Genomic DNA, 20,313 nt, shown 5'->3' with positions numbered 1-20,313 from the left:
TGCTGCAGGATCCTTGCCCAGCTTCTATCCTTCCCTCCCTCGTGCAGCAGGACCCTTGAGTGAGCACCGCCCCTGCAGCCGAATCCCCATCCCTCCCTCCTATCTGAACCCTGCTGACCGCGAGCGAGCCCTACATACCTCCCTAAGTAGCATCGGGCCGGCAGCACTCTAAACAGGCTGCTTTGGCCTTGTCCGCCTGTGAATTCACTTTGCCACGTTACTGATGACATGGGCGGACAAGGCCGAAGCAGCCTGTTTAGAATGGGGGGGGAGGGGAACAATGCTCGCTCAAGAGTTCTGCTGCACAAGGGATAAGAGGGATGGAAGGGGAACTGCTGGCGAATCCTGGGACTAGGGCTTATATCAAGTGGATGCCTGTCCTCTTCCCCCCCCCCCCTCAGGGTTACTCCATGGCTGCAGCAGCCTAAAACTGTTCCCTACAACTATAATATACATAGCCACTGGACATTAGGCCAGATAAAAGTTTTAGTTGAGTAGGAATATTTATGGACATGTCTTTTGAAATTGTAAATGATGATTGAAACAGGCAGAGTGTCTCTTTTATCTAGTCCATTGTGAAAGGAATTCATTGAAAATCAAACTTGAGCATTTTTTTATATCAGATTATTGATGGCAAGATCTACAATACACCATTCTTTGGATATTCAGTTGCTGGGAATATGGATCTTGATAGGAATTCCTACCCTGATGTTGCTGTTGGATCTCTTTCAGATACAGTATATATTTTCAGGTACTGCTGTTTGTTTGCAATTTTTAGATATTCTGTCAGCCTGCACTTTGAAGGATTTTATTACTATTTTTATATAGAATTTAAACACCTTTAAGAAAAACAACTATTTATTTTATTTAACAATTTATATACCGCATAAAATTATGCGGTTTACATATTAACTATATACATATTATCCTGAGCCCTTTAGTCACTAAACATTTAATACAAACATTTAAAACTACTATTTTATCATTTATATAAAAAAACCCATGCAGAATATCACACAACAAATCATGCTGACTACCATAAGATGATTTTTTTTTTTTGGTGGGGGGAAGGAAGGACACTTAAATTTTAGGATTTAGATTTCTTTTATGCTACCTTCAGAAGTTCAGGTATTGTTGGTATTTTCCTGACCCTAGAGGATTTTACAATCTTGTTTGTATCAGACAATAGAGGGTTAAGATTAGTGCTGCCCAATTCACGATTCGAATTGATTCACCGATTCATTTCGAGTGAATCGATTCGAATCAATTTATCCCGACAAAAAATTGGCCTCCCGATTCGTTGACTGACCCTCTCCAATCGCCCTCTAAAGCAAGAGCAGCAGCGCTGCCTTTTGCTGGCCTGCCGCTCCTGCTTTTGAGGACGAGTGGGGAGGGTCAGTCGGGAAGTGGCTTATCCACTGGTGTGCTGTCCTGTCCGTCTTCCCCACTGGTCTTCCGGAATGAATTTTCCTAATTTCAGCAGCCTGCAATAAAATCGCTGGTGCTAGAAATCTTTGCAAGCTGCTGTACGGCTTCGGAGCTCTCTTCTCTCTGCCACAGTCCTGCCCCTTCTCTGATGTCAGAGGAGGGGGCGGGACCGCAGCAGAGAGAGTGGTGCGGCCTTCGGGGGGGATGCAGGCCTTCGGGGGGGACAGGCGTTCAGGGGGAGGTGCAGGCCTTCAAGGGGGGACAGACCAGGAGAGGGGGGCCCTGGTATAGAAGTACACGGAGGGAGGGTGGGAAGGGGGGTTCAAAGAGACGTGCATATGCCGGACTTTGGGGGGGCAAGAAATAATGGGTCTGAAAATAGAGGAGAGGAAGAGAGATGATGGACAATGGGATTTAGGGAGGGAAGGAACAGAAAGGGAGAGAAGTTGGACACAAGGGATGGTGTGGAGGGAGGGGAGATAGAGATACTGGATAGGAGGGTAGTTGGGAAAAGAAAGGGCGAGATGGTGGACCCTGGAGTGGTGGGGAAGGAGAGAGATGCTGGATGAAAGGGTAGTTAAGAAAAGGTGGATCTGTGGATGGAAACGAAAAAAAAGAAAGATGCCAGACCTCCGGGAAACGGAAGGGGAGGACAGAGTTGGCGGATGGATGGTTAGAATGGAGAAAGAAGAAAGAAGGAGACCCTGGCAAGCAAGTTATCAGAAGACAAACAGAGCCTGGGACCAGACAACAAAAGGTAGAAAAAATAATTTTATTTTCCATTTTGTGATTACAATATGTCAGATTTGAAATGTGTATCCTGCCAGAGCTGGTGTTAGACTGCAAACGTGAGCTAGGATTTAACAGAGAGAGGAAAAGTCTTTTTTGTTTTTTTATTTTGTTTACACCACAGCACCAGTGTGGTTAGGAGAAGGCAAAGGGGGTGAAGAGGCTATAAAATAAACCCACCAGGATGTTTGAAAAAAACACTCAATTGGGCAGGAAAATCAAATCGAATCGAAAAACCAATTCAGTAGGCTGAAAATCGAAATTTTTTTTCCTGAATCGGGCAGCACTAGTTAAGATCACAAGGAGCCACAGTGGGATTTTGAATCTGGTTTCCTTGGCACTCAACCCTCTGTTGTAAATATTAGAAAGAAATGGTGGAATTTGGTTTGTTTAACATATCGTTATGAAACTTAAGTAGCTAAAAATTCCTTATTACATTTCAAAAATGCTTATAAATGGTCTTTTATCTTCTTATATTGACTTATTATAACATCACTACAGAAGCTCTGTATTGTAACACCATTACAGAAGCTTGAGGATTGTAACATCAAGTTCATGTAAACTGCTCTGAATTGACTTCCCAGTCATTAGCAACGATATATCTCACATTGTCTTAGGCTTATTTTTGTTAATGTTGGAATTTTTTTTCCTTCATATCCATATTACGGTTTTGTAAAAGGGGGAGTTTTAGCGCCAGCCACAGCGGTAACAGCTTCAATGCTGATAGGAATTCTGTGTGTGTCGGAGCTGTTACCTCCATGTCTGGTGCTAAAAAACACACTATGATTTTGTAAAAGGGGGGTGTATTTTGTTGTAACAATACTTGATATGTGAATTTTAATACCATACTCTGTTCCTGAACCTTCGGGTAGTTGGTCCCTTCTCATGAGAAATCTTGTAGGAAGCTTCATTTGCATACTTTTGCTCCTCTTCTTTTACCTCTGGGCTGTCCTCCAATTCCTCAGTTGTCTTCCTACAAGCAAGATAGTAGGAGCTTATCTTTTCTGCTCATGTTTATTTTCTTTAAATTCAGTATTTTTCCGCTCTTTTGCGAGGCTTCTTTTTTGTGCTGCAGAGGATCCCCTTGAGAGACAGCTGTGGCTGCATGAGAGCACAGACTCTGAGGCAGAAGGTCTGCTTCCAAGGGGCAGTCTGATTTGCAGTGCATCCACTTGGACAGCCTGCTGACTTCTTGTTCCTAAACTTAAATCCATGCTGAAAGGAGAGTGATTCCAAGTTTCCAAGTTTATTAATTTCTTGATATACCTTCCATCAAAACATATCTAGATGGTGTACAGTAAATAAAATACATTTAAAAACAGATATTAAAAAGGGAAGTGACAATACATAATAAGACTGACAACAAAGGGGTGGAAGATACAAGAGGTGGCAAAAATACATCGAGGAAAAAAAAAACTTAAAAAAAGAAAGAGGGAGGGTAGAACATTAGGACTAGTTCACCTCAAGCAAGACGTTTGGTGTTGAGAACTTGAAGTGAAAATTATTTCAGGGAAAGTAGACAGAATCCTAAGTTAGGTATTGTAGGCGTCCTTGAATAAGAAAGTTTTGAGGACATAAAACAAAATTGAATAAGAAAGTTTTGAGGATATAAAACAAAATTCAAGTCAACAACTTTTGAGGATTCTGAAGATGCGTTAAGGACTGTTTCCAGGAGTTGAAACGATGTTGGTAAAAGTGTACATGTAAGGAAGAGGAGTACTTTGAAGGGAACCCAATGGAATAAGTTGTAAGATTAATAAATTTTATAAAATCAGTCCTGAACAAAACTCGGATGACCTTTTCAGGGTTGTGAGCAAGCTGTTGGCTTACTCTAACTTCACCCATAGGATGCTGTAGATTTAACAGTGGTCAAGTGATTCTTTCTCCAAGGCAACTCTAAGTAAACTGCCATTTAAGGGGCAGTTACTTTTTGATAAAGGCCTGGAATACCTTATGGCCAGTGTATAAGACCGTAAACCAAAATCCTTGCTGGACAGCAGACCTCGATTCTCTTGAGGATTGAGGCATAGTACTTTTTGTGCCTCTACGATGTTGCCAATATTTTGGAGGTCCCTCAGGCCAGAAACAATTTCAGAGTGCCAGACAAAGATTTAGAGGAGCTAGGTGCCCGCAATCATCGGGAGCCCACTCTGCCCCAAGCCCCAAAGAAGCAGTTAGGACGCTAAGCTGATAACTGAGCCTCCCTGCATTGGAGGGAGGCTTTTGGCGGTTTTGAAAGAATGAGCGGAGATCACTACAGATCGATGGATGCTGGACATTCTGCAGGAGGTGTAAAAACTAGAGTTCTATCATCCCCTTCTGGGTCTGTTTCTGAACTCCCCAGCAGGGAAGCCAGAAAAGGCAGCAAAGGTCAGAACTGTCCAGAGATTTCTGGACATGGAAACCATAGAGCCCTTTCTGGAAGCAGACTTGAACTCAGGCAGATACTTGATATACTTTATAGTGCCAGAAAGAGGCTCCAAGGACTGGAGACTGATCCTGGATCTCAAAGCGTTGAATGTGGCTCTCAAAATCCCATGGTTCCGAATGGAAATAGTGAGGTCAGTGATCGTGTCTGTGACAGCAGGGGAATTTCTAGCCTCTTTGTATTTGATGGAAGTCTATATGCATATTTCCTTTTTTCCAGAGCACAAGAGATATTTGAGGTTCTATGTATTAGAACAGAACTTTCAGTTCATAGCTTTTGCCCTTTGGGCTGATTACAGCACCTGGTTGAATGGGCATTCAAGTTTATCCATATCTGGATGATTAGCTCATTAAAGTCCAGTCCAAATCTGAAGGACACCAAGCAGTTCACCAAGTTGTCCAGTTGCTACAGAAGCTTGACTGGGTGGTCAACTTTCGGAAGAATCACTTGGTTCCGAGCAAGATTTTAAATATTTGGGGGTCCATTTTGCCACGGGAGCAAAGTATTCCTACCAGAAGCATGCAAGGAGAAACTTCTCCAACAGATCCGAGACTTTCAGACCATGCCCACTCTGACAGCCTGGCATTATTTGCAGGTGCTGGGGTCGATGGTTGCAACCATGGAAGTCATATCCTGGGCAAGAGCCCACTTTATTTCCGCTCCAAGAGGTGCTCCTTTCCTGTTGGTGCCTGCAGAAGGATCCACTGGATCAATGGCTTCTTTGGACAGTGGAGGCTCAGTGGACAGGCCACAGCACTCAGGGCTGAGAGCTCTGAATGTCAGCCCAATTCCAGAGTCCATGGAGTTGATAGAGGCTGGTGAAGACATACCTCTTGGTTTACTGGAAGAACCACATGATATGGAGCTGGAAGTAAACCCTGAGACAAATGCTGATTTGCCTATTGAAGCCCAACCCATGGAGGTATGCTGTATGAAAGCCAAGTGACTGACTCTATTGTTGTGAGTACTGAAAGTTTGTTTTTCTAATTGCTTGCAAGTGCTGGATATTTCTAAGCCAGCTGAAGAGTAAAGAAGTTTTCTTTTGAACTGTGCAAGAACTGTATTTTTGATACTGGGGTTTTTTTCCTCCCTTTTTGGAAGTTTGTTGTTTTCCCTGGTGGGGGGGAAGTGAACTGTTTTTCAGTCCCAGACAGTGGGGTTTGCCCCGTGTTCATGTGGTGGGATAGAGCAGTGGTTCCCAACCCTGTCCTGGAGGACCACCAGGCCAATTGGGTTTTCAGGCTAGCCCTAATGAATATGCATGAGAGATATTTGCATATAATGGAAACGACAGGCATGCAAATCTGCTTCATGCATATTCATTAGGGCTAGCCTGAAAACCCAATTGGCCTGGTGGTCCTCCAGGACAGGGTTGGGAACCACTGGGATAGAGGGCCAATTTTGGCAGAATAATACCACACGGAGCACACTGTCTGCCCAGCACGCTGTTGCTGAAGAAGCCGGTTACAAGTTGCACTGACTTGTGCTGAATTGGTGCAATCCTGAAGTTTGTTTGTTTTGAGTTTTTCTTTCTTCTGTTATACATGCTTTTGAACGGTGAACTCTACTCTGTTGGGGGAAGATTCCTGTTGGATGTTTTGGGACTATTTTTATTGTGATACACCCACAGAGACTAGTGACTTATTCAGTTTGCCCTGTAATTTAGTCTGGTGGTTAAATCCTTTCTCTCTTTTCAGAGGAGTTCCCCTCCGTATATTGGAATGGATGATCCTGATGACAGATGAAAGCCTTTTCAGCTGGGGAGCACATTGTGAGGGAGGCCCAGTCCAGGGATGCTGGTCCCCTTCTTCCTAGAGAAAGTGGTTGATCAATCACTTACAACTTTGGGTGATTTGTCTGGCTTTCCTGAAATTCAAGAGTGTCCTACAGAACAAGGTGGATCGAGTCTTCTCGGACAATGCAATGACGGTAGCCTATGTAAATCACCAAGGGGGCACAAAAAGTGCACCCCTTTGCCTGGAAGCCCAAATGCTTTTTCGATGGTCGGAAACTCATCTTCTAATGCTTTTGGTGCATGTAGCAGAAGTGGACAGTGTACAAGCAGATTTCCTCAGCCAGCAGACCCTGGATCCTGGGAAATGATCCCTATCCCAAAAAGCCTTCACTTTTATAGTGAAGAGATGGGGACATCCAGTGTTCAACTTGATGGATTCAACAAGAAGACAGCTCGGTTCTTCAGCCAAAAGCACAAACCAGGAAACAAAGGTTTGGTCGCCATGTTTCACCAGTGCCTTCCCTCCATGGCCCATGATAGGCTGTTGCTAAGCATAATCAAGACACACTGAGGATGGGTGATTCTAGTGACGCCAGATTGGCCAAGATGCCCGTGGTATGCAAACCTGGTACATCTACAGCAGGGTCAGGATCTCAAGCTTCCCTGTCATTCCCGACTCCTCATGTAGGTCTCAGTGGTCCTGCAGGGATCTGGATTGCTTTGGTCTCTAGTGCACAGGGGCTAGTTGGATGGTGTAGTTGCTACCATTTTACAGAGTAAAAAGAAGTCAACTGTTGCAACATACATAAAGGCATGGAAGTATTTTCAATCCTGGTTGCTTGGAGGAGCGAAGTGCGTCAGTCCAGGTGGTATTCGCTTTTCTCCAGGAGGGCCTGGAAAAGGGCCTAGCAGTTAGCTCTCTGAGATGTCAGATAGCTGGGCTTTCTTGCTTCGGCCTCAAGCCCCATGGGGGCTCTCTTGCAGCTCATCTGGATGTAGTTAAATTTTTAACCAGTGCCCTCCACTGCAGCAGCCATATCCAACTTGGAATCTTAACCTAGTCCTCAGGGCACTTGTGAGTCTACCCTATGAGCCACTGGACCAAGCTTCTTTGATGGGATCTTGCCATCAAGATGGTGTTTTTGGTAACCATTGCCTCCATCCAGAGAGTGTCCGAACATCAGGCTTTGTCCTGTAGAGATTAGTTTTTTAGAATTATGGATTCAGGTGTGACTTTGCGCACAGTCCTCTCTTTCTTGCCAAAGGTGGTTTCTAGCTTCCACATCAATCAAGAAGTGTGCTTGCCGGTCTACCTACCCTCAGGTTCAAAGAAACAAGACGGGTGTTAAAATCTCTGGGTGTGCACAGGCTTTTGCTGAGGTATTGGAGGTCATGAATGAATTTCATTTGTCAGATCTGTTTGTCTTAGTTGGTGCGACCCGAAAGGGTCGGCCTGCATCGAAGGTGTTGATTTCCAGATGAATTCGAATGGCCATTTCTTCCTCCTATATTGGAGCTGGGAAATGTCATCCTATCTTGGTGAAGGCCCACTCCTCCACGAAGCATTGCTTTCTCATGGGCGGAATCTTCGGTGGTTTCCTCAGAATAGAGCCGACACTTGGTTTTCTCTGCATACATTAAATTACAGATTAGATGTGGCGGCCAAGCAATATTCTCCTAACAGGCTCATTGGTCCCACCCTAAGCTTGATGGACTGCTCTGTTACTTCCCAAAGGTTCAGGAATAAAGTGGGGTTGTACAAGAAAGAAAGATAAGGTTCTTACCTCGTTACTCTTCTTTCTTGTAAACCCACGTACTATTCTTGAAGAGCACCCTGGGAGATGTTCATTCGCCTACTGTTTGCCTCAATAAGTACTGGTAAGTTGAACTTCTTGTTTCTCTGTCAAGTCTCAATAAGACTACGATCCGCAAATACTGCTTTGCTCAAACCTGGGGGTCTATATCTCAGAATTCAGTTTAAATGTATATGTATTATTTTTAAAATTTTACATGGTATTTTTATTCCTCTTGTTCCTCTTCTATGGAACGTTTATAGATTTTCATATGCAAGAGGTACCTTAACAATTTAAACTTTCCCTCCCTCCCTTCCAAGAAAGGGATTAAAGGAATTAAGAATTTCAGCCTTTCTTTGACTTTTAAATTCTCCCAATTATGGAATGATCTTCCTTTGATTCTGAGGTGTTTTAGTTCCTTCCAGTCTTTTCAGAAATTCTTGAAAACTTATCTATTTGCTAAACACTTTGAAAATTAATTTCCATGTATTTTAGTATATTTATTAATTTTATTGTTAACCGTGTCGAGCTTCCCATGGTTGAATGACTCGGTATATAAGGCTAAGTTTTAGTTTAGTTTTAGTTAATATTCCACTCTTCAGACTGTTAGTGTAGGCTGAGTTCTAATTGTTCAATTGTTCACTTGTTTATTCTGTCTTCCAAATATTTGATTGTTTGTTATTCTATTTACTGATATGAGCAGATCAGACATGTTTCTCGGGGAGTATCCCCGGATTCCTCCCTCTTCTGTGTCCTCTTCAGGTATGACTGTCTGCTTTCTTACACACTGAGGAACTGGAGGTCAGCCCAGAGGTAAGAGAAGAGGAGCAAAAGTATGCATATGAAGCTTCCTACAAGATTTCTTGTGAGAAGGATTGACAACCCAAAGGTTCAGGAATAGAGTGTGGGTTTACAAGAGAGAAGATTAACGAGGTATGAACCTAATCTTTTCTTCCCATGGATAGACAATGGGTGGGAGGCAGATCCTTAGTAAATTAGGCTCTTGTAATTACTGTATAATTTTTTTTTCTTCCTGAAGGTCTAGGCCTGTTGTGAGCATAAAGAAAAGCATCACTATAACTCCTGACAAAATTGACCTAAACAAGAAAAAATGTGCTGCACCCAGTGGAATTTGGTAAGACGCTGCTTCTTTCCCCCCCCTTTCCCCCCAACTAGATGTGGTTTACTCTGAACATACAAGAGAAGATGTTAAGTGTATAAATGCCCATTCTAGATAGAATGAGGCAGGCAGAATTGATGTGCTCAGGTCAGGATCTGAACAGTTCTGGTAGTATATCAGAAAAAGATCTGCTGGTGTAGAACCTTTTCTAAACTACATGCAGAAGACATGCACGTGAACATGTAGCTCTGTTTGGCAGGAGCATCCATTTTACAATTATCAATGAGAAAATAGGACTGCACTTCAATTGGAGAGGGAGGGAATTAAGAGAGTTGGACCTGTAGAGAGAGAGAGAACTGGACCTAGGGTTAGGAGGAGGGAAGGGGGGAGAGAGAATTGAGCCTAGGGCTAGAGGGGGAGAGGAGAGATAGAGAAGAGAACTGGACCTAGGGCAAGAAGGGAGGGAGAAATAATTGGACTAGGGGCTAGATGGGGAAGGGAGAGAGAACTGGACTGGGAGGGGGGGGAGAATTTGATCCAGAAATAGGGGTGAAAAAGAAAGAGAGAGAATTGGACCTGGGGTGGGGGGAGGGAGGGAGAGAAATTTGGACCTGGGGGCAGGAGAAAGGAAGATATTGGGAAGCCCCCTAGGGACTTGGGCCCCTTCCAAAGCTACAGTACTTGTTCATTGGCTGGTGGGTAGCTGAAGCCCTGTCGGCCAAAGAAATCAGCCTGAGCCACCCCTTCCTTCTTGTATTGCCTCAGGAGCAGAGAAGTCAATGAAATGCTTCCGGCCACCAACACTTGCACTCCCTAAGCATGCTCAGTTTGTGCATGAACTGAGCATGCTCAAGGAGTGCAAGCATTGGTGGCTGGAGGCACTTCGCCGACTTCCTCGGTCTTGGGGTAGCACAAGAAGGTAGCTTTGTCAATGGATTTCTTCGCTGGTGGGGATGCCAAAGCCCCACCAATCAAAGGTATGACGCCTAATGTGGGAAGGAGGAAGAGGAAATGCATGGTGACCATCCCCTCTTGTGCGCCCCCCCTCCCCCCCCATGGATTGCTGACTGTACTGTGTGATTAAAATGTTCAATTAAGCAATTTAAAATTTTAAGCAAAATACAACCCTATGAGGAAAACATCAGCAGAAGGAACGGAGCGGGGGGGGGGGAGAATTGGGGGCAGGACCAGGTGTCCTCTTTTTCCATAGAGGAAATCTGACAACCCTATCCTCGATGTATGGATACAAACAGGTTTGGAAGGTTCATGCAAACTAACTTTACTGGTGGCAAGAGCTTATCCTTATATCTGATGCTGAACAGATGCTAATTTGTGATTTTTAAATGTACTGTATATCCTAAAATCTGAGTACCTCTTAACTTGAGCATCTACATGCAGACAGTAAAGTATTGTTTACTGACTATTCTAAATTTGTTCTGTGAACAAATTGGTATACCTCTAGTGCCCATGCTAGCTCCTTAACCAAACTGAGCTCTGTTTGTTAATGTGTTTTTAATTTGGATCGAATATCTTCCCAAAATAGCTGTATGATGGGATTCAACCACTGATTTTTAATTACAGCATGGAAGCACAAGCATGTTTTGAATATGAAGCCAAACCTCCAGGCTACAATCCCGTAATAAGTAAGTACACTTAAAAAACTGAAGTCTTTTGTATAAAGCATTTACAGTGGTACCTCGGTTTACGAGTGCACCGGTTTGCGAGTGTTTTGCAAGACGAGCAAAACATTTGCAAAATCGGCGCCTCGGAAACAGAGCGTGGCTCGATTTAAGAGTGCCCCTCCGCGATCCGCCCCCCCCCCCCTGACGCCACGATTGGGCACCCCCCCGGCTGCTTCTTACCGTCATCTGGGCATTGGCACTGGCATGTCCTGTGCGTTGGTGCTGGTGCCCGAAGATCGGCCTCCTCTTCTGCTGGGCCTTGAGCATCTGCACATGCTCAAGGCCTGTGAGTTCACATTCTATCTCGGAGCAGCATAGAAAACAGTATATACAAAATATTGTTTCTTATATTTAAGAACAGCAATAGAAAATAGCCTTGTAAATGCTCTGCCAGTACCTTCCTCAATTTAAAAAAAGGGTGGACTTGGGGAGGAGATTCTTAATACCCAGAATTAGCATTTGTACTGTCTTTCATCTAACTTTTGCATGCCTGTTTATGTTGTTGGAATTTCTTGATTCCAGCAGTTTTTTGTTCCTGCAGTATATTTATAAATCTATTCTAAATTCTGCCTGTTTACAGAGTAATGAATCATTCCAAATTTTGGCAGTCAGACTTGTAAATGAGGTTGGATTTATCATTTTCAGGGCCCCCTAACCTTAGGGGTGGGGAGAGCACCTTTCCAAGGAAGCACCTTGGGTGAGGCAGCCCTTTCTCTGAAGTGCCATTCAGCCTAAATAGTAAATGACAGCAGTTAAAGACCTGAATGGTCCACCCAGTCTACCCAATAGTCACACTCATTATCCCAGGACAAGCAGGCAGCATATTCTTTACGCATGGGTGACGTCACCGACGGAGCCCTCGGTACGGACCTTTTTAACTAGAAAGTTCTAGTTGGCCGCACCGCGCGTGCGCCTTCCCGCCCGACGGAGGAGTGCGTGGTCCCCAGTTTCTTCGTTTCCGCGGAGCGAAGAAGACGCGTGTGTTTTTTCAACGGCCGTTGAAATCACTTTTTGCCTTCCCGCTCGCGCTTTTTTCCATTTTTTCTTCTTTTTTGCCTTCGGGTTTCTTTTCTCTTTGATTTGTAAAAAAAAAAAAAAAAACTTATATTTTTTTCCCTTTTTTCCGACTTTGCCCCGGCGGGGCCTGTTGCCATTATACAGGCCTCGGGGTTCGATTTTGCGGAGGCTGTTTTCCCCTTCATGCCCCCGCAAGTCGGTTTTAAGAAGTGCCAGCGGTGTGCACGCCCGATCTCCCTCACTGACCCACACAATTGGTGTTTACAGTGTTTGGGTCCGGAGCATCGGGCGGACTCCTGCACCCGCTGTGCCACTCTTAAAAAGCGGACGCTTAAAAACCGACAAATCCAACAAAATCTTTTGTTCGGCACCGGGTCGACGATGGACTCCTCGGCATCGACAGCGGTACCACAGAAATCGGCACCGTCTACTTCGACGACGCCCGACCCCACATCGGCGTCTCTGGCGCCAGGTAAGCCGGCTAAGAAGCCTCCCTCTTCCCTCGAGCGCCCACCAGCCACAGTGGCGACACCGACATTGCCGGCCTCGCGCCGACCCCGAAAGCGCTCCGCCCCGATTTCGGTGAGTGCCTCGTCATCGGCCTCCTCATCGCCGGGGCGTGGAGCGGCACCTAAGGAACCGAAGCAAAAGAAAGCGGTTCCGGTGCCACCCCTGGATGACCGTATTACGGCCATCCTACAAGTTCAACTCCAGGAACAGTTACAGCGTCAGCTCGAGCACCTGTTACCCACTATCCTGGCACCGCTCCTTTCGGTACCAGACCGGCCCGAGCCCCGTACCGAGCCCCCGGTATCCACCCCATCGGTACCTATCAACACCTCCATGCCGATTCTTTCGGCTGAGCAACTTCATGCCCATCCGGTGGTTCACTCCCATACCACGACAGATCCTCCTCGGGACCGAGCAGGGCACCATACTTCCCGGGACCGGGATCGACGCCGGTCCTCTTCTCCCGGTACCGTTTCGGTGCGCTCTGGAAAATCTCTATCCAAGACTCACCATACCGCACCTTCCACCCCGGTGTCTAGGCATGCACACCCAGAGGTCCGGGACCCAGACCTATGGGAAGAATACCCCCCCCGGTACCGAGGAGGATCTCTCCTCGTCTGATGAGGATCCATCGGCACCCGATGCCACCTCCAAACCTGAGCAGTCCTCCTTTTCAAAATTCCTCAGGGAGATGTCTGCAGCCTTGTCCCTTCCTCTGGAATCGGACTCTAAAAAATCTCAAGCCTTCCTGGAGGCTTTAGATTTTGAACAACCTCCTAAGGAGTTCCTCAAGCTCCCCATACATGACATCCTACGGGAGACCTTTTACAAAAATTGGGAGAACCCCCTTACGGTACCGGGGGCCCCCCGTAAACTGGACAACCTCTATCGAGTAATCCCTATTCCAGGGTTCGACAAGTCTCAATTGCCCCATGAGTCTCTTCTTGTTGAATCCACCTTAAAAAAGACTCAGGGCTCCAGTGTCTATGCCTCTACCCCTCCTGGCAGAGAGGGTAAGACCATGGACAAGTTTGGCAAGAGGCTCTACCAGAATGCCATGCTGGCCAACAGGGCAAACAATTATTCATTCCATTTTTCATTTTACATGAAACATTTGGTTCAGCAGCTGTCCGCCCTTCAAAAATACCTCCCGGAGCGCAAGGTTCCACTTTTTCAGCAACACATCTCTGGCCTCCTTCAGTTGCGAAAGTTTATGGTCCGCTCGATATACGATTCATTCGAGCTCACCTCCCGTGCCTCTGCCATGGCCGTAGCCATGCGCCGCCTGGCCTGGCTGAGAGTCTCAGACTTGGACATCAACCACCAGGATCGTCTGGCAAACGCCCCCTGTCTGGGGGATGAGCTTTTTGGGGAGTCCCTGGATTCCACCACCCAGAAACTCTCCGCCCATGAAACCAGGTGGGACACCCTGATTAAGCCGAAGAAAAAGGCTCCACCTGCACGACCTTACAGACCTCAATCCTCCTATCAGCGCAGGTTCTCAGCCAGGCCACTCAATCCGCCTTCTCAACAACCTCGGCGACCCCGTCAGCAACAACACCATACCCAGGCTTGTTCTCAGCCCAATCAACCCAACAAGCCTCTTCAACCTGCAAAGCCTTCTCAGCCCTTTTGACTCTTCTCTCCAGGGCATAGCCAGTCTTCCGCCTTTGCTGCCTCTTCCACAACCAATCGGAGGTCGTCTCCGCATATTCTTCAGCCGTTGGGAGGTCATCACATCGGACCAGTGGGTCCTCAACATCATCCACCACGGCTACTCTCTCAACTTCCAGACTCTTCCACCGGACAACCCTCCCGTAGAGTCTGCTTCACACTCATCTCAAACCCCCCTCCTCCTAAGGGAGGTTCAATCCCTCCTCCTTCTCAATGCCATCGAAGAAGTACCTCCAGAACAAAGGGGTCAGGGATTCTACTCCCGCTACTTCCTGGTACCCAAAAAGACGGGAGACCTCCGTCCCATTCTCGATCTCAGAGACCTCAACAAGTGTCTGGTCAAGGAGAAGTTCAGAATGCTCTCCCTTGCCACGCTTTACCCTCTTCTCTCTCAACACGACTGGCTATGTTCCCTGGACCTCAAGGAGGCCTACACTCACATCTCCATCAATCCGAATTCTCGCCGCTATCTGCGTTTCCAGGTGCTACACCGCCACTATCAGTACAAGGTGCTACCGTTTGGCCTCGCTTCATCACCCAGGGTATTCACCAAGTGCCTTATAGTAGTAGCGGCCTTCCTCAGGTCTCACAACCTCCAGGTGTTCCCCTACTTGGACGATTGGTTGGTGAAAGCACCTACGTCTCAACTTGTGCTACAGGCTACTCATCACACCATCTCTCTCCTCCACCTCCTGGGGTTCGAGATCAACTACCCCAAGTCGCATCTGCTTCCCACCCAGCGACTTCAATTCATCGGAGCAGTTCTGGACACCACTCTAATGAGGGCTTTTCTTCCCTCCGATCGTCAGTGGACCCTACTCCATCTCTGTCGTCAGGTCCTCAGGCGTTCTTCCATTCCGGCCCGACAAATGATGGTCCTCCTGGGTCACATGGCCTCGACAGTACATGTCCTTCCTCTGGCACGTCTCCACCTCCGCACACCTCAATGGACTCTCGCCAACCAATGGTCACAGACTACGGATCTTCTTTCTCATCCCATCTCTGTGACATCATCTCTTCAGCAATCTCTCCAATGGTGGTTGAACTCCTCAAATCTTTCCAGGGGTCTGCTCTTTCATCTGCCCCCTCACTCCATGATCATCACCACAGATGCCTCCCCCTCAGGAGCGTCAGCATCACATCAATTTCCTGGAACTCAGAGCCATGTTCTACGCCCTCAAGGCTTTCCAGCATCTTCTCTGTCCCCAGGTTCTTCTCCTATGCACAGACAATCAAGTCGCCATGTACTACATAAACAAGCAAGGCGGCACCGGATCTCGCCTCCTTTGTTTGGAGGCTCTACGCATCTGGACCTGGGCCACGGCCCGCAATCTCTTCCTCAAGGCTGTCTATATCCAGGGCGAACAGAACTCTCTGGCCGACAATCTCAGCCGCATCCTTCAACCTCACGAGTGGACGCTGGACCCCCCAACACTCCACTCCATCTTTGCTCGCTGGGGCACTCCGCAGGTGGACCTCTTTGCAGCACCTCACAATCATCAGCTGCCCCAATTCTGTTCCAGACTCTTCTCCCCTCATCGTCTGGCCCCAGATGCATTCCTGCTCGAATGGAGGGATCGGTTCCTGTATGCCTTCCCTCCACTTCCTCTGATGTTGCGGACCTTGTCCAAACTCCGCAAAGACAGGGCCACCATGATTCTCATCGTCCCTCGGTGGCCTCGACAACACTGGTTCTCCCTTCTGCTCCAACTCAGCTCCAGGGAGCCCATTCCTCTTCCTGTGTTTCCTACTCTACTTACACAGCAGCATCAATCTCTACTACATCCCAATCTGTCTTCGCTCCACCTGACAGCTTGGTTTCTCTCGGGCTGACCTCTCCAGAGAATCTATCTCAGCCTGTCCGTCTCATTTTGGACGCCTCCAGGAAACCGGCCACCCTTCAATGTTACCATCAGAAGTGGACCAGGTTCTCCTCGTGGTGTCTACGGCATCATCATGATCCCACCTCTTTAGCGGTGGAATCTGTATTGGACTATTTGCTCTCATTGTCCAATGCTGGCCTCAAATCTACCTCCATCAGAGTCCACCTCAGTGCCATCACTGCGTTTCACGAGCCTATCCTCGGAAAACCTCTCACGGCTCATCCACTGGTTTCCCGGTTCATGAGAGGTCTCTTCAATGTCAAACCACCTCTGCAGCCTCCTCCTGTCGTCTGGGACCTAAATGTGGTTTTATCAGCACTCATGAAACCTCCGTTTGAGCCTCTTGCCACAACTTCGCTCAAATTTCTTACCTGGAAGGTGCTTTTCCTAATTGCCATCACCTCTGCCAGGAGGGTTAGCGAACTGCATGCACTGGTCGCCGATCCACCATTCACTGTTTTTCACCATGACAAGGTGGTCCTGCGTACCCATCCCAAATTCCTTCCGAAGGTGGTCTCAGCTTTTCACCTCAACCAGTCCATTGTGCTGCCCGTCTTTTTCCCTAAACCCCATTCTCATCCTGGGGAACAGGCACTGCACACGCTGGATTGTAAGCGTGCCCTGGCCTACTACCTTGACCGTACCAGGGCTCACCGCTCATCTCCTCAGCTCTTTTTGTCATTCGACCCTAATCGTCTAGGTCGTCCTGTCTCCAAACGGACGCTTTCCAATTGGCTTGCTGCCTGTATTGCGTTCTGTTATGCTCGGGCCGGTCTCTCACTGGAAGGTGCTGTCACGGCCCACAGAGTCCGAGCTATGGCTGCTTCTGTGGCTTTCCTCCGTTCCACGCCCATCGAGCAAATCTGCAAGGCGGCCACTTGGTCCTCAGTTCACACGTTCACTACTCACTACTGTCTGGATGCCTTCTCCAGACGGGATGGACACTTCGGCCAATCTGTGTTACAAAATTTATTTTCATAATGGCCAACCATCCCTCCTCCCTCTTTGTTAGCTTGGAGGTCACCCATGCGTAAAGAATATGCTGCCTGCTTGTCCTGGGATAAAGCACAGTTACTTACCGTAACAGGTGTTATCCAGGGACAGCAGGCAGATATTCTTACGTCCCACCCACCTCCCCGGGTTGGCTTCTTAGCTGGCTTATCCTAACTGGGGACCACGCACTCCTCCGTCGGGCGGGAAGGCACTCGCGCACGCGCGGTGCGGCCAACTAGAACTTTCTAGTTAAAAAGGTCCGTACCGAGGGCTCCGTCGGTGACGTCACCCATGCGTAAAGAATATCTGCCTGCTGTCCCTGGATAACACCTGTTACGGTAAGTAACTGTGCTTTATACATTCATGGTTAAATTGTCTTTCTTTAATATTTCTGGGCAGTGGACCATAGAAGCCCACCCAGTACTGTCTTTAGGTTCCCACTGCTAGAGTTACCACTGAAGCCCGCTCCAGCCTATCCTAACCATCCTGTCACTGGAGCTTCTATCAAAGCCCTTCTCAGCTTATCCTAAACCAAATTACCATATATGGGACACAGACCATGCAGGCCTTAATTTGTTTTATATCATTAATTTTCTAATTAGAGATTTAATTAGAGATCCTCTATGTACATCCCATGCTTTTATAAATATCGTTGCTGTTTTCGTCTCCACCACTTCCCTTGGGCGGGCATTCCAGGCATCTACAACCCTCTCCATGAAAAAGAACTTCCTAACGTTACTCCTAAGTCTGCCACCCTGCCACCTCAATTCATGCCCTCTAGTTTTACCATTTTCTTTTCTCTGGAAAAGATTTGTTTCTATATTAATAACTTTTAAGTATTTAAATGCCTACATCATATCTCCCTTGTCTCTCCTCTCCTCTAAAGTATACATATTCAGATCTTCCAATCTCTTCTTGTATGTCTTTTGGCACAAGCCCCATACCATTTTCATACCGTTTCCAGTCTTTTTACATCCTTAGCTGGATACAGCCTCCAAAACTGAACAAAGTAGTCCCAAGTAGGGCCTCACCAATGACTTGCACAGGGGCATCACCACCTCCTTTCTTCTGCTGGTTAGGCCTCTTTCTATACAGCCCTGCATCTTTCTGGCTACAGCCACTTCCTTGTCGCATTGTTTCATTGTCTTCAGATCCTCAGACACTATCACCCCAAGCTCCCTCTCCCCCTCCATGCATATCAGCCTCTCACATCTCAGCACATACGGTTCCTTCGAATTTCTACTCCCCCAAGTGCATCACTGCACTTCTTCGCCCTGAATTTTAATTGCCAAACATTAGACCATTCTAACTTTTGCAGATCCTTTTTTATTTTTTCGACTCCCTCCAGGATGTCCACTCTTGCAAATCTTTGCATCATTCGCAAAAAGGCAAACTTTACCTTCTAACCCTTCAGCAATGTTGCTCAAAAATATATTGAATAGTAACGCCCCCCAACACCTTGTGACATTCCATTACTCACCTTTCCTTCCTCCGAGTGAATTCCATTAACCACCACCCTCTGGCTTCTGTCAGTCAACCAGTTTCTAATCCTGTTAACCACTTTGGGTCCTACATTCTGCCTGAGGATTGTATGTATCTTCATTTTATTATGTATTTGGTTTTATTTTGTCGTTATTTTAACACTAAGTCTATGTAAACTATGTAAACCGTTGTAGTTTTAAACGGTATATAAATTTTTTAAATTAATAAATAACCATGTTAAAGGCGTTGCTGAAATCTAAGTAAATAACGTCTAGCGCACAACCTCAATCCACTCCTGTTCTATAACCATGTCACACCCTTGAAAATTTTTTTAGTGCTTTCCATAGAATTTGAGGGATAAGTGTTTAATGGCCTTTACACTGCTTCTGCTCTATGTGTTGGCAAATCTACGTTTAGTTGCTAGCATCCTTATCTGTATTTTACGAAATACCTAAAAATATGACTGTCCCAATTCCCACATTTGGCCTCTATGCAAAACTGTGTTACCATCATTTATGGGTTTTGGATAAGCGGATTATAAATGCCTGGTTGAGTTGAACTGAATCTTTTTTCATATGTGCTTTTTTTTTTTCTTTTTCAGATATTGCCTACAGCTTCGTAGCAGAGTCAGAAAGGCGGAGGTTAGGCCTACCCTCAAGAGTTCAATTTGTTGCTCGTCCAACTGAGCACCAGTACAATGGGACCTTAAGACTGGGGCGACAAAATCAAAAACAGTGCATCAACATCAAACTTCAGTTGCAGGTGATGGACACTGCATGCACAGTCATGGGTCTCTTGAGGAAAACTCCATTCTAGAAAGGAGTTTGTAACCATATCAAGTAACACTTCATTACACTCAGACTGTACTTGATTTAATTCTAGTTAGGGCTTCTGATTTTCACTTTTAACTGAAACAGCAAAAAAAAAAAAAAGAAAAGGCATGTGTTGGCTACTCACCGGAAAACAAACGCTTCCTCTGGTACTCTTTCACCCTTTCCCATGCCTGCCTTGGTTCCTCTGCTCCACACAGTGGGGGAAAAGTACCCAACAATAGCACTTGTGTCACAAAAATAATAATAAAAAACACCTACTAAGTCAATATTAAAAGCAATTTAAGCAGACAGGAGAGGTTCCTGGCCAGCTAATTTGTTTGTCTGGGGCCAGAATGGGACAATTTATTGCAGCCATTTCATTGCGGAACATTTCATCACAGCTGCAATGAATTGTCTTCTACATGACAACTGCAATGAACCGTGATGAATTGTGCAAACCCCCCCCCCCCCGCAAGAGCCTCGTCTTCTCCACCTCCCCCCTCCCCACTGATTCCTTTCTGCCCCCTCCCCCCACTGATGCCTCATCTCCTCTCCACCTGTGCCTCTCCTCTCCGCCCTACCCCCCTGCCAGTGCTTCTCCTCCTCCCCATCCCCCCACCACCAGTGCCTCTCCTCCTCTTTGCCCCCTCTCCCGCACACCTCTTAAAAAGTTCACTGGCATGAGCAGCATCTTCCACACCCTGCTCAGCCAGTCATGACTCCCTTTTGACATCACTTCCTAGTCGCAGGACCAGGATGTGACATCGGAGGGGAGCTGAGGCTGACAAGAGCAGGAGGTGGATAATGATGCTCACAAAGGGGTGAACTTTTCAAGAGGTATGTGGGGTGGTGGAGGGGCGCGCCTACCTTGGGGGTGGGGGATGCCGGGACGTTCTTATTTTTTTTGGGGGGTGAAGGGCATAGCCCCCTCACAAGAGGTCAGATGTTGCCATGGCCGATTCATTGC

The 20,313-nt window shown here is 46.7% G+C and overlaps 1 protein-coding gene across 2 annotated transcripts in view; it reads left to right on the top strand.

The window, feature by feature from the left end:
* The window catches only part of ITGA6 (integrin subunit alpha 6), a 143,903-nt gene that overhangs the window by 84,030 nt on the left and 39,560 nt on the right, over window positions 1-20,313 (top strand). For both annotated transcript variants that reach the window (XM_033944748.1, XM_033944749.1), the window contains exons 9-12: window positions 624-751; window positions 9,213-9,308; window positions 10,875-10,936; window positions 19,136-19,296. In XM_033944748.1, the coding sequence (XP_033800639.1) occupies window positions 624-751; window positions 9,213-9,308; window positions 10,875-10,936; window positions 19,136-19,296 (447 nt within the window). The remainder of the gene's footprint in view (window positions 1-623; window positions 752-9,212; window positions 9,309-10,874; window positions 10,937-19,135; window positions 19,297-20,313) is intronic.

The sequence above is a fragment of the Geotrypetes seraphini genome, chromosome 5 (genome assembly GCF_902459505.1).
Source record: "Geotrypetes seraphini chromosome 5, aGeoSer1.1, whole genome shotgun sequence".
Lineage (NCBI taxonomy): Eukaryota > Metazoa > Chordata > Amphibia > Gymnophiona > Dermophiidae > Geotrypetes > Geotrypetes seraphini.
This window is presented reverse-complemented; position numbering and strand designations above follow the sequence as displayed.